The 15388-nt window shown below is 27.1% G+C and overlaps 1 protein-coding gene across 1 annotated transcript in view; it reads left to right on the top strand.

Moving 5' to 3' along the window:
* LOC129960101 (sodium-coupled monocarboxylate transporter 1-like) overlaps positions 1-15388 on the top strand; it is a 56897-nt gene that overhangs the window by 16744 nt on the left and 24765 nt on the right. The window contains exons 2-4 of the mRNA XM_056073218.1: positions 7725-7790; positions 12808-12859; positions 14245-14312. Coding sequence (XP_055929193.1) covers positions 7725-7790; positions 12808-12859; positions 14245-14312 — 186 coding nt within the window. The remainder of the gene's footprint in view (positions 1-7724; positions 7791-12807; positions 12860-14244; positions 14313-15388) is intronic.

The raw sequence follows: 15388 nt of genomic DNA, 5'->3' as shown, positions 1-15388 counted from the left end.
TTAATATATAAGCTCGGAATAAAATTTTAAAATCCTAAGATTTTAATTTGACATTTATCCAATACATAAATTAAATTTGAATATATTGCTTTAACATCATGAAAATACTAAAAATAGAGTTTATTTAATGTACATAGTTGAAGAGCTTTCTACAATTTAAGCAACTGGTGGCTTAAAAAATTGTATTCCCACCTATATATATAAAAAAAAGAAAAATAATTAAAATGACAGCTCTGGAAATCTGTCACGATCTACCTTAAGTGTCACGTGATAAATACTTGTAGTGTTGAATAATGTCAACCTACAATGTCAGATGAGAAATAATTCTTCGAAAGCAAAAATAATGGTAATTCTTTGAATGTGACGATGATGCAACACTAACTATGGTCAAAAATAATTGTATTAAATGAACCATAACTTATAGAAAATATGTTTGAACTCAGCTGGCTCCATTGTTTTAGATTATTATAAAGCAATAACAGCTCTTATTATTGTAATTTTGCTGCGAAACTATCACTGTTTCTAAATTTAATAATATATTATTTAGTTCATACACATCTAATTGTTTCATTATATGGACATATTTTCATGAATAAAGTTCATATATTATTTCAAGAGACTTGTTTTTTAAGCTGTGATATTTAATGATTCTGCTTATGAAACAAGATCTACATTTTATAATGATAAATTGATGTAACAATTCAAAAAATTGCGAAATTAATGTTATCATTTAGTTATATGATTAGTTTTCTTGGAGATTACAAATTTGTGACTCAGAAACATTTCTTCTTTTAGAATCTGCATGAAATCCAAAGAATTAATCATTCGGTGGAGTTGCATAAATAACTTTTTGTTTCCCCATGTTAAATTATAGAACTACTTCATATGAGAAACGTATAATTCATATAAATGTTGAACTGAGCTACTTCATAAAAAATAGAAATCTCACTTCATTTATCATAAAAGGGAATCACTTTATAAAGGATATTTTCATCCTTATTGGATATTTTCATTCTTTTTCCTTTAGTAAGGATATTTTCTAGATTGTATTTTAGTTTTGTTTTTTAGTTAGGTTCTATTTATTCCTGTTTCTATTTTAGAAAAAAATTCACTATGCTCAGTAAGATATTAATGATATAATCTTAGTCTCGTTTGCCGAAAAAATGCTTATTTTTTTCTATGATTATCTATTCTTTGCAATTTGTATTTTCTGAGTATGTTTCTTTTATACTTGATTCTTTTAATTTATAAGTAATATAATTATAAATCTTGGTGATTTCTCTTTCAATTCCAAAGACAGATAAATTTTACAGATGGATAAGTTTACGAAAATAATTTTTATTATTCGTTTTTAAATAATCAAAAATAATCTTTTCGTACAGTTGTAAATCTCAATCATATTAGTAAAATTTAGACGTGTTTTCAATTTCATTGTCAATATTATTTAAAAAATATCATGAAATTGTTGCTTCTTACTGGGGCTGTCTACTAAAATAGTCCCTACCTCTTATTATAATACCCAAACACAGGCCAGAGTCCCTACCTCCTTTTAAAATATCCAAACACAGGTCACAATCCCCACCCCCTGTTATAATTCCCAAACACAGTCCTTTTCTCACGAAAAGATTACGTTTTACCTTACATATTAACAGAAGAAGCAAATTTCTCTCTTTATGTTCTGATTTCTTTACGGTTTTCATATATTTCCTATGTAAAATAGCAATGCAGCTAAGACAATCAATACTGGAAAAGAAAGGAAAAAATAATTAATTTATAAAAATTATCTTATAAATGACTCTAAAATTGGTGAGGATACACTTTAAAATGAATTTTAATATATATTTTAATATTTGCATTTCTAATAATATTTATATGGAAATATAAATACATTGCATTAAATTTGTAGCAATAATAGTTGTAATTTCATAGCTTACAAGTAACGAACACAAAAACGGTTGGTATGTTATAAAACGTTTTATAACAGTATGGTTTTAGTTTTAAAGGATTTTAGGTAAATAAGTGAGATAAAATGTACACATTTTTTTCTTGTATGCTAAATCAAAAGCAGATCTATGTAGACATTTTTTTTTTTTTTGCATTTTGACAGCGTTTTTATATTTATCATGCTATTAAAAATATTACAGCGCAATATCATATTACTCCGAAAATAATTTAAAAAAAACCCTAATTGTCATTTACGTTTTTCATCTAGACACTTTTGGTGTCTAATATTTCTTTCCTGTTTCATATTATGTATATTTTAATGGCTAAAACTAGTTGTAATTGTTAGTTAGGAGAAAGATTCGAGTATGAAACCAAATGTTTTAAATTGAGATTTAAAATCTTTCTCAATTATCACAAACTAATATTTTATCATTCAATATTATATTAAAAAGTTAAAAAATACTTTCTAGAATTACTTTTGATACCTGTAATTCTATAATATTATAGTTTATTCTCAAACCTTGAGCAATTCATTAGTTTTTAGAGGTAAAAATAGGACTTATTTTAATCGCCATTTATATGCAACGTTTGCAAATAAATTCAATCATTTTTTCAGCGAAATGAATTTGATTTGAAATTATTTGTAATATCTTAAACAAGATTCGCACCAAACTAGCAAAATTCTTAAAGAATTATATGGATAAATAAAAACAAACTGTTAACTTCCACGTTTCTTTAAAACTATGAACTGGTGTCATTTTGGAATTTTGTTTTATATGCAAAATTTTTTGAATCATTAATTTCCAACTAGTAGTACCTCTGTTCTTAGAAAACAAATTTTTATTTCGCTATTTCAAAATATCGCAAATTATTTTGCTGATGCGTCACAAAAAAGTTATACTAACATTAGTCTTCATGAAACGCTTTTTTTTTCTTACTGCGAAAATAAACCGTTACCTTGATTGCACTTTAGTGACTTTCTATTAAACTAATTTATACAATGTATGGGAATGTACTTATTTAAAATCAAAGTAAAGTTTTTTTTCTCAAAATTCAAAATGAATTCTCACTTGTGCGTTCGTGCTTACCTCCACATTTCCCCGTTTAACAATATAATACTTTACTCGGCATTTTAATATTTGCAGTAACTTTTCTTGGCATAAATACGTGACTGTTCACACTGCCCGAAATCATTTCACATTGTTATCAGTTATGAAACGTGCATTACAACTGTATTTATTCAGGTGCAATAGAATGTTCTTGAATTTAAATTTCGGCTTGACTTTAAACGAGCACACATTTATGCAATTTGAAATTAAAATTATCCTTTCAAAGATCATGTAAGAAAATTACTTTTACAAATATATTGGGTACCCGCATTAAATTTATAAATCTTATAAATTTTCAAAACTTCAAACTTTCAGTCTCAAAACTTCAAACTTTCTTAAAAGGATTTTTGTACTTGAATAAATAAACAAATAAAATAAAATTAATTACCCTTGATACCAGTTTTGTTATTTAATTTTTTTAAAGTGCCAGATATTGACTGACATAATAAAATGAAATATACAAAAACGTAATTTAAAGTATTCATTAGATGCAATAAATCAGAAGTTAAATGACGTGAATTTTCCAGATCATTTACATTGCTCCACGCCATTTGATTTCTTGTAATTAGTGAAAATGACTAACAAAAGGACATGTGAATGAATTTAATTCATTATTTATTCTGATTATTTATGTGTTTCAACTGTTAAGATAAACAAATTAAACATTCGTACTTTTAGTCTGAAAGAATAAGGTTAAATTTAATTGAATGAAAAACATTGCTAATTCTTTCATGGTTAGATTTCTGTATTCTGTAGTATATTTGAGTGTCTGCTAAATGTGGTGAGGATCTTTCTAATCCCGCTTGGTTCAGTATGTTCAATGACTGAAACGAGGATTAATAATAAAGGGGTAGTGAGGCCTCCTCTGTTTTTTAAAGCAACTTGGGACAAATATTTTGTCCCTGAGAAATGAACTTGATTAATCTCCATTATGCTTGCAAGAAAGACCGAAATTTTTTTCTTTTTTTACCAAAGAGTCATTTAACTATCAGGTTCTGAAAATTGCTAGTTAAGAGTGAAGCCAAATAATCAAACCATAATCTTCTATTTGAAAATCAAATTTCTTAGCCAGGCCATGTACTATACTAATTAGCCATTAATGGCCCTTGTTAAATGCAGTGATGTTGAGAAAGGAATAAATATTATGTTTCAGTTCTGATTTCACAGTTATTTATACCACAAAACAAAACAAATTTATAGAATTTATAGAACAAAAATAGATTTTTCTTTGCTTCCAAGGATATTCATGATTTCTATTGTGTTACCATTATCATTTTTTAAAAAATTTGTTGACAATATTCTACTTTCCAAACTTATATACTTCCCCGTGATCTGGACTTCCTGGGTTCAAGTCCTGGTTTAGGCATGGCTGTTCTCCCGTTGTTCTATCTGTGAGATGTGTGAATGTGCCTTTCTGTAAAAAGGGGTTGTGCAAGCGAATGAATGATGCATGAGTAGCAAAGTCGTACTCTTGGCCCTAGTTGGCGCTACTAAAAAAACAAGAGACGCTTCCCCCACCGGCTTAAAATCGCTTTCTTCGTAACAGCGGGCTTGTCCATGGCAAATGCCATAAGAAACAACAACATATTATGAATAACCAATATTGTTTTTAGGATTGAAAGAAACTGATGAACATCAAGTGTTAAAGAGTTTTTCTTTCTGCACAATTTCTTTTCCTGGGATGATGCTTTCTAACTTTAAAAATACTTGCATTGACCATAAACATATTTATAAAAATATTTCTTACTTGGTGCATTCAGATGTTAGCGCATTCAATGATAATCCACTGTAAATTTAGTGCAAATACGTTTAGTATGATATTATTGATTAGAAAACACTTTCATATTTTTAGAATTAATAATAATTGAAAGAAATATCATGCAAAAATTATCTTTGAAATAGAAATATCATTTATTCATAATAGAAATCGTAAATATCATAAATATAATCACAAATAGAAATAGCATTGAAATGATAAAATGCTGAATTTTAAGGCGGTATTAAAATATGTTTCCAAGATTATTCGCCGCAAAGTTACTGCCGATAAAGGGGAAAATATAATTAATTTCTAATTATTTGAATATTTAATGTTTTGCACTTTGAAAAGTGGAATAGTGTTATTTCTCATATCTTAAAGAATAAGTATGTAAAATGTGGTTGAAATCAATCGTGTTAGAAGGAGATGTGGAATTACATACATACATCATAGGGCAATGATTTTTGCTTATATTATTATATAAATGTAACTATTTTAAATAAATTTATATTTTTATATAAGTTTTTATACATTATTTAGAATTTAATTTTGTTTCATCTACGGAAAATAAATTCATTGAAGGTTGCCATTTCCATAATAAACATAATTGTAAAGTGAATTAAATAATAATACTCTCAATTTCGAAACTTTTCGTCATTTGCTGGTAATCAGTTTCATTATTAGTGAAAATATTTTTTTATTTAAATCGGCCCTCCCAGCGCATGGGGAGGGGCACATCAGATATGAGAATGAAAAGCTTCCGGTATGGTGGTTGATTCTCGCTACCCGGGTGGGTACAAAAACTGTGGGGGTCGGCTACTTCCTACCGATGACGAGACGTGCTTCTCACAGGAAGGGTTTTACAGTGACCGGTGTGGGCCTTTATGATTCAATCTTAGTTCCCGACAATGCTGTCACGGCGGTCTGGTCAGTCAGATTTAATCCGTATGCCATAGTGGCTTGTCGGTGTTACCAAGTTTGTAGTTACTTAAATTTGCCATTAAATAAAAAAAAACATAGCTTTCTTTATAAAAGTACAAATATTCCTTGAATTATCTGGAAATTATTTTATTCTAAAACACCTCAAGAGTGAGTTTCCCTTAAAAAGATTGCCTGAAGCAAAATACTTTTTTATTTTGCAACCGAAATATTGCTTTTATTTTTTAAACTTTTATTTCATACGCTAACTTTATTTCAAATATGTTACATCGGTACAAGAGAATATGGTTAAGGTATTTTTTCCCTCACTTCATTGTCGTTTTTCATTTTTAGATGCACTGCAAAGACATATTTGAAGCAAATGTCATCGAAAAAATTTGATATTATATACACGAAAATATTTTAACAGTGTAGTTTTATTCGATTAGTTGTGATCTAATGGAAAAAGAAAAAAGGCAAAACGATATTGGATTTCAAATGATCTTATGTAGTTTAAAAATTCAGAGGAAAGCCTCTTAGAGCGGAACATTGTAATATTACGAGGACCTTGAGTCAACCAAAAAAATATTTTACTACAAGCTCGAACTGCTATCACATTTTTTTAAAGATTGTATTTTTATAGAAAATAATAACAAGTCCTCCAGAAACAATGAAAAAAAAATTTCAATTTTTTGGAAATAATTACTTTTTCCCGATTTCATAAAAGATCATTTGTTTATCCGTTTTTAAATTCAAAAGTCTTGTTTACGAAATTTAAAACATAATGTGAAGGTTTCAACAACAATTGGAAAAGGATTCTATAACTATTTATTATTTTATACCGATCATGTTTCAATGGCATCAGTGGTTTATTTTTAAACATTTTTATGGATCATTAGATCTGTTAATAACAATCGGATTACAAAAATAGCCTGAAATATATTCAACTTCAAATTTTTATTGCTAAAATTTGCATTTTCAGACAGTTTAATATCTACGCCGCTTTGAATTATTCAAATGATTTCAAGTTTTGTGAATTTCTGTTTTAACTACATTTATTATAACTGAAGGTTTTCTTTTTTTTTCTATTTAATTTTGCAATAATGGAAAATATTGTTGTTACAGATTTAAATTATTGGGATTTTAATATTCCTAACATGATTTTAAAGCTTGCACTAAGATTACTTAAGTAACATTCAACTTGAATCAGACAAATGTCCTTTTTTGAAAGTTACACATACACATTTCACAATTTTGGAATTGTACTCGACACGGAGCCGTCACCTGGCCTTCTCCCTAAAATTATGTTCCAAACTAGTGATATAAAGTTTAACAGGGTTAGTCCAGTATACCCAAGTGATTTGGAAGTAAATATTCATTCATTCGCGAAGTAGTGACAAAAGGCCGTGGAACCCTTTTGATGAAATTTAAAAAAGTGCTTGGATGGCTAAGAATTGCATTCTATTTATTAGGATTTCAGAGGCTTTAAGCATGGATTTGATCATACTTTTAGAAGAAGATTTAAGGCAAAATTGATAGATAAAGTGCTTAATTAGAATAAAACTATTCTAAAGCTCCAAAGTTTCGTTGACTAAAACTCAGAGAGATGTCAGATAAATAATTTCCAATCCTTCAAATACTTTTGGTAATTTACAGAAATATTAAGCGATTACTAAATTCTTTAAACTGTTAAATAAATTTATATAGTAAATGATATTAAAATAATTATTTTTCTTAATCACTTAATTTTGGAAAGAAAAATAGTTACTCTTGTTTTTAATTGGAAAATGTTATGGTAGAACATGTTATGATATTTTTGTTTTTGTTTATATTCATTAGTTTTAAGCAGAACTATTTTGTCTAAATTAATTAAAGAATATGTCAAATATTATTTTATTTTAAGAAAAAAAGCAATTTTACTACCCCTTTTTTATTTTAAAATGAAGTAAGTAAGTTGTAAATGCAGTATCTATAATTATTGTTCTTTTCTATTACAGTATTTAGAACTACGTTTCAGCAGACCTGTTCGAACAATATGCTCCACCATTTTCACTATTCAAATGGTAAGTATACTCTGAAATTATTTTACTGTGGTTTTATTTAAATATTTATCTGATTTAAAGCAAAAGGAGAGATAAAAATGATTGAAAATTAATTATGTTTGTTTATCCTAATATCGTAAGCAGCCGTTAATTACAATTAAAAAGCAATCTTTAAATTAAACATTTTATTATAAAACTTTCTTAAATTTCAAAACTTATAAAATAATTCATGTTTTTTGATACTGTTAGATCTATTGGTAGAAATACATCAAATATTTCTTTTTAAATATTTTGTGCCCACTTAAGTACTGTTATGAATATAATTTGAATATATACTCATTTATTAAGTATAAGAATTGAAAATTATTCCTTTTAAATGTACTAATAATTTATTTTTATTTTGTTAAGTTATGGTGCAGATGTATTAAGTCAAATCAAAGTTTAAACCTTTCTTTATGGTGTTGTTAGTTCTTAAATTCTTTTCTGAAAATTAATTTTTATAAAATAATAATTACTTATTTAGTTATTACTAATTTAGGATATATTATCCAAAAAGAAATTTTTTTTTGTTCAGATAATTTTAGAGAAATCATTCCAGAACAGATTTTTAATTCAATTAAATAATAATAACCATTTTTAACTAATCAAAAATGCATATAGCATAATAAAATTTCACTTAAAAACTTAGATTAGTAAAAACTGCTTTCCTAAGACCTCTAGCTTAAATTTGGATTTGGTTAAAAAATAGATTTAAAACTTATTCAGAATTTTTTGCTAATATCTGGCAAGGTAAGTTCCTTTTTATTACTATACATATGTCAGTTGAATAGAAATTACGTCGTTTCTTACTAAATCATTAAACACTAGAAATTTGTAATTAAATTTTATTTTATTTAATAAAAATATATTCAGCAAGAAATGGCACCGAAAGTATTTTTCATTAACATTAAATGTATTGAATACTAAAACGGACAAATAAACTTTTACTTTTAATTTCAATATACCTATGTAGTGTCAGTATGTTAAATGTTACAGCAATATTTTTTTCTTACATGGATAAAATACAATAATCTGATATCAATATAACAAAATGGTCGCTGAAATATCAAAATGTCACAAAATGGTACATCATGTATTCAACAGTTTAGCATTTAAAATAATGATAGTTCTTGAATTCAATGGAAAATTTCTGAATAAAAATTTCAATTTCAATTCACCCACTTTTTCAGTTAATAACAAATGAGGATATAATGATTTATAAAATAACAATTCATGAAAATGAGACTAATCATGAAAAGTTAAGAATACTTGCATCATAAAGCTTCTCAATTTCAAGCAATAATTTTTCGAATGCACGTTCAAATTAGTTTCAATCATGTAAGACAAAATTTCATCGTACTACTGAATACTCATTAAAAGTATAGTAGTACTTTGCATTCTTAATGACTCTGTTGCATTCTGCATTTGTGAATGAAACGCTTAATTTAATTGGAATTTATCGTAATGGTGTCTATTTGTTAAAAAGGAATAAATATATGATCACTTATCATTAATTTAATGCCAAAGATAAATTGAAACCATTTCATTAGTGCATCACCGGATTTGGTTCAAGTGTCAAATGTTCTTACAGCACTAAAGTCTAATCAAACATTAGTTTTGTATCATTAACACAACATTCATTATTACTACAAATCGCAACAGCTAAAATACCAGTATATGGGAGAGATTACTCCATGAATGATGAAGACAAGGTCTAAACAAATGTTTGGTGAACACGAAATGCGATGTTTTGGCATTTCTCTGATGAAGTTATTTAAATGTCTAATTGACTTCAAATTGAGACAAGAATTTTTTCTTATCTGCTACATTTAAAGGAAGTTAAATGGCAATATATATAATTGCTGACTCATCGATTTAAGACCTTGAATCAAGAAATGCTTTGAGGAAACAGCAAGCAATCAAGGATATTTTTTTATCTTCCTTTCGTGTGTTACAATTATTTAATTTATGTAAATATGCAGAGAGAAATTTGATTGTTATGTAAGGCTTTTAGCTTTTATCTGTTTGGGAAAGAATTGCTGACGCTTAAAGCCTGAGTTTAGTAAATATGTCTTGAATTTTTTTTTCTTGATTTTATTAAATAGCAAACAAAAAAGTTTTTGAAACAAAGCGAAATTTACGCGATAGGATTATTACCAATCATCATCATCAACAGAGAGAGAGTTTATATGTCCAAGGTTTTGAAAGTTCTTACACATACCTGAATATGGCTGTATCAATGTCGTATAAAGCTGCATCATTGTTGAAAAGCCAAAAATTATGGGATAACAAAATGCAAACTACATGTGAGTGCCACATCCAGTTAAAAAGATAGAAACAGTCAGGTGGTTGCCATTGCTTATATTAGATTTCAGAATATCTCTTGTGAAACGTAAAATTGCGTGTTAATGACTATAGAATTGGGATAAATTAAATATGAACGTGGGATAAATTCAGACATTTAATATGCGGGAAGAAGCTTTAGGGAGTTGCAACTTTTAATATATTTTGTTCTACTTTATCAAGGTTATATTTATGAAACCTCAAGGACAGCGTTATAAAATGCAGTGAAGTGACCATCCACGTTTACTAAATGGTCAATTTCATAAATTTCTGATCTGAGGCGTTTTTGTGAGCCAACGAAAAACAATGGGTGACCTGACTATCGCATTCAACAAGCAGAACAACTGTGACATGACTTTGAGGCCCATTTTATGAAGTTTGATGTTTTTAGTATCTGTCTTAGAAGGCTGATTAGAATATCAATGCTCTCAGTAGATTATTGAGATCAGTAAATAACCCAGGCTTGCCATTATTTGCATTGGATAGTGGACAAGGAAATAGCAGAAATGTAATGTGATCCTATGGGTCACATTTCAATCGTTAAAACTATAAGTCGAATATTGATAAACAGTAAAACCCATAATGTTATGGATTCAAACTGGTGATGGTTTCCTAATAGAAAGAAATACAACAAATGCAGAGAACAATAATAAATAAAAATATTTTTGGGATTGATGTAATTTCTCACATGAAATTTATGGTAGATAAATAGATGAATAACTTTTAAAAAGAAAAAAATTATGAAAATAGGTAACTTGGATATAAACATGAACATAAAAACAACTAGACTCAGGGAAATTGATGAAACTGAGCAGATATATCATAATTTTAAAATCAGAAATAACTGAAGCCATCTATATGAACTTGTTCAAAATTAATGCAGGCTATTAATGCTTTAAATGAAACATATAAATTTATTATGCCTTATTAATTAAAAACGAGCTATCAGTGAAAATAGTTAATTAAATAATAAGAAATAAAAGTATTTTTACTCATTTAAAGGAACGTCTGATTGGATGTAGACCTAGACATTGAGTCTTGATTTCATCTGAGGTTGTATAAAATATTTTTTAAGAGTAGAAAAATATTAAATATAAGGGAAGTCAATCATAGTTATATTAACATGATGTGGAAGACAGCAAAATTGAGACGCCAATTCAGAAGGAATCATTTTCATCTGTCCATTGGTCAGACCTGTGAAGACCGTTTTGAAAGACCTGCGGATAGCTTCGAAATGAGATTTCCATATAACTAATCATTCAAACAATTCACATGAATAATTTCTTCCCGCAGAAAAATTCTTTCATGATTATTTGGTACTTAATTGGACATAATAATAGTGCAACATTTTTCTAGCAATTCATTTTTTGAAGAATAATCTCTCGTTATATAATTTCTTTTTTTTTAAATTTTATTCAATAAAACTTTTTATAGCCTTAAGCTGTAGCTGCATACGTTTTAAATTGGAGAGGTCAATATATCGGCAATGAGTGTAATTGTTTCCCTTTCAACTTTAACAAAATATATAAAATGGTGTCTTCCTTAATCTGCGGATGCTTCAAACAGGATACTTTAAATGCATTGAACTCCAGATAGATTTTCTCTGACCATTTATCAACAGGAAACAATTCAGAAACTTTATAGATGTTAAATTATAATTTGGTGTTTATAAAGTAGCTTTGAAACAAAAACTTGGATATTTTTGGGTGTATGTGGAATGTCGTAAAAGAAATAAAGGATATTATGTAGTTCAGGAAACATGATCGTTTTCCTGAAAAGAAAAAAGAAGCATTAGTAGTTTAAATATTATTATGATAAATTTAATAATTTATTTTAAAAAACATTTTGAGCCTCTTTTACAAACAAGAAATAGTTAGAATTTTCGATTAGTATTTATGTCATTGTTGTACCAAATCTGATAAAAAAAAGAGGCTGCATAATGAAGCACTGATCAAAATTTGGTTTGAATTCTAAAAGTTTCTCTATACTAGAATGACACTTTATATGTAATTCTTAAATTTTACATTTCTGAGACATAAAAATTCAATAACTACTGGAAGGAAAATGAACATTTAAGGTTTTCAAATATTCTATGCAATTTCAATGATAAAGATTAAATTATTTTTTAAAATTCATTTCATAGGTTCTAGATAGGTTTCTGCCCTAAATTATTTTGACTAAGGAGCATGAAGTTCCTTTGCTCTTTTAACAATTTCAATGTTTAAATTTCTCGAAAATCTGCAATTTCATTATAGTTCCAAAAGCCCTCTAATTACCCGGTAAACAAAACTTTTCTTGGATCATTTCAAATCTGTAGCTTAATTCGCAATTCATAATTACTGTTACTGTTCATAATGTTCACAATTACAACTTTTTAAATAAATCTTTTAGTTTTCGATTTTGTTTTGATGACAAACTTCTGTTAGCTTTGCAGCTTACAAATTTCTGTTAGCTTTGGTACTTTAAATTACACGACTTTGCTAATTCCATCAATCTATTTTCAAACTTTTCAAAATATTTTTTAGTTCAATGCTCGCAATGTTTAAGTAAGTAATTTTTTTAAATCTTGTCTTTGAACTAACTCGTAATTAAAAAGAAAATAAAATGAGACGTAATATTTAAGCATAGAAAGTAATTTTAAATTACTTTGTTTTAGGTTTTATACATGGCGATTGTAATGTATGCCCCATCTCTTGCATTATCTCAAGGTAAGGATTCTTTTAATGTTTATTTTTATTTTTTAACATGTATTCATAAAAGAAAGGGTAACGAACATGGGAGGTAAGTTTTTAGAACAGTAAGGGATTTTAATTTTTTTGCAGAAACAATAGTCCTTGTTATTTTATACACTAAGTAGCTTAGTCTCTTAAAATATACATTGTTTGAGCTAACAAAAAAGGCAAGATTTTAACCTTCCAACGGGCGAAAAAATTTTCACTCTTAAGTGTCATCTTTGTATCTCACGGATATAAGATTATGCTTTCCGTAATTCTATTGATTGAGCCATAATAATAATTAATCCGTAATTTAATAATTAGTCCTAATGAGAATGTAAATGAGAATAAATGACTTCAAATCAAAATGAAATAAAAATAGCAACTTGATGCCTAATTCATACATATCTATATATTGCGCTTAACATGGGTTTAAGAGCAATTTTCATCTCTATTTTTATTTGAAGATTTGAAATAAATTGTAAATATGTTTTGTTGGAGCATCAAACTATTGCATATTCTTTTGTTTTATTCAAGAAAAATAAAAATTGGTTCATTACTAAAAGGAAAAATAATGCTATAATTGAAAGTGCAAATTTAAGATAAAAAAACAAAAATCATTATTTATTTGATTTTGAAAAACAATTGTTAACACGACTTGAATATGTAGAGTGACATATTTAAGATGCATTAACAATTGCTCTGAATAACTTTTCTAAAATGTTCTGAATAACTTTTCTGGAGAACATAATTTCAAGAACGAGATGCGATATCTTTAGAAGGCAAGTACTTTCGGCTACAGATATCAAGAAATGAAAGATATTAAATTGTATAAAAATATTTTTTTCTTTGTAACTCTCATCACTTCAGCATTGTAATATTAAACAAAAAACTCAATAAATAATCTTTAAATGTTATTTTATTTGCGTGTTATAATTTTTTTATCGAGGAGTGTAGTTCTTTCTTTCTTCGTTCTTTCCAAAATTTGTTACAGATGATGTGCGAAAATAGTTGAGTATTCTAGTCAAATTACATAACGCATATTTAATTTTTTTTTATTTAAAATTCTTTCCCATTATGCCTATTTATAAATTTTAAAATTATATGACATTTTTTAAAGCTAAAAATAAATAATTATGTTATAAGAAAACCAACGGAAGTACTATTTTACTGTTCTAGACTTTAAAATTTTGATTCTTATTTAAAGAAAAAGGAAGCTTCATACATAGTGTTAATAAATATATAAGATAAATAATGCAATAGTATCATTTAAACATGGTACTTATATAAAAGTAATTGCTATTATTATTATTTGAATTTTTGTAAAAAAAAAGCAAATGGAAGAATATAATCTAAAACAATTTCTCCCTTTTTTTCAGTAACTGGTCTTAAAGTCTGGTTCTGCGTTCTATCTATTGGCTTAGTTTGCACATTCTACACTACCATCGTAAGTATATTTAAAATTTATGTTTTGTATTTAATATTTTGATATCAGTTTTATAACCACTATATTAAAGTAATTCTACCAATCGAAAGAAGATTTTAATAACAGCAAATTTTCTGAAAAAATATTCCAAGCAAATTAGTAATATCAGTAGAAAAATTAATTATAATGAGCTTTGTCATGCAAATGCGTCGTTGAATAAGCAACAATATTCTTATAATAGAAAAAATATATATAGTATCCGGGATTTAAGCATCGTTGGCGTAATGCTACAAGGTATCAAATCCCAAGAAAAAGAAATTAAAGATTTTGATTGTTTTAAAATGTCATCTTTGTAATAGAAAAAAATGTGCATATTAATACATCAGCAATACGTATTGTAAAATGATGGTACATTGATATAAGTTTGATTTTTGTGCGAAAGAGATGGCATATTAAAACAACAAAAACATATTTACTCGTTTTTAAGTAAGTCAATGAAGACTTAGGACGATTTCTTTTTTACTTCAGCATTTATCAGAGCTAAAACTGCTACTTCTTACATTAATTATTATAGAACATTGTAATAAATCATTTTGATGCTTAAATGCTCTTTTGACAAAATCTTTTACCTTGTGCATTTTATAAATTGAATAGCTTTTATCCATAAACATTTTTATGATGATATTACTCCAATTCGAAATATGATTACCGTAATATAATTAACTGATTATCTTCTTAAAATCATCACTGCAGGTATGAAAATAACAAATCTCTTTCAACCAATAAACCTCACGTCGATCAAATAAATAAGGATTCAATCTTTGAATCTTTAAATTAAATCTAAAATTTCCCTCCAGAAAATAATTAACCCTGTTCCATAAATACGACTAAGCTTAAAATCGGAATGAATTTAAGAAGAAATGAACGAGCTGGTATTTGAACTTTCGAATCCAGAAAATCAGTGAACCAGTTATAGAAACAGGTTAGCGACACTTTTTTTTATCAATTATATGAAGAATACTACTTTAAATAATTTTTCTTTTTGAAAAGGGGAAAAAGAAACGTATGCAAGAAGTACAGAAATCATGATATTCGTT

The sequence above is a fragment of the Argiope bruennichi genome, chromosome X2, assembly GCF_947563725.1.
Source record: "Argiope bruennichi chromosome X2, qqArgBrue1.1, whole genome shotgun sequence".
Lineage (NCBI taxonomy): Eukaryota > Metazoa > Arthropoda > Arachnida > Araneae > Araneidae > Argiope > Argiope bruennichi.
The sequence above is the reverse complement of the archived record's forward strand: the minus strand, read 5'-3'. Positions and strand labels throughout refer to the sequence as shown.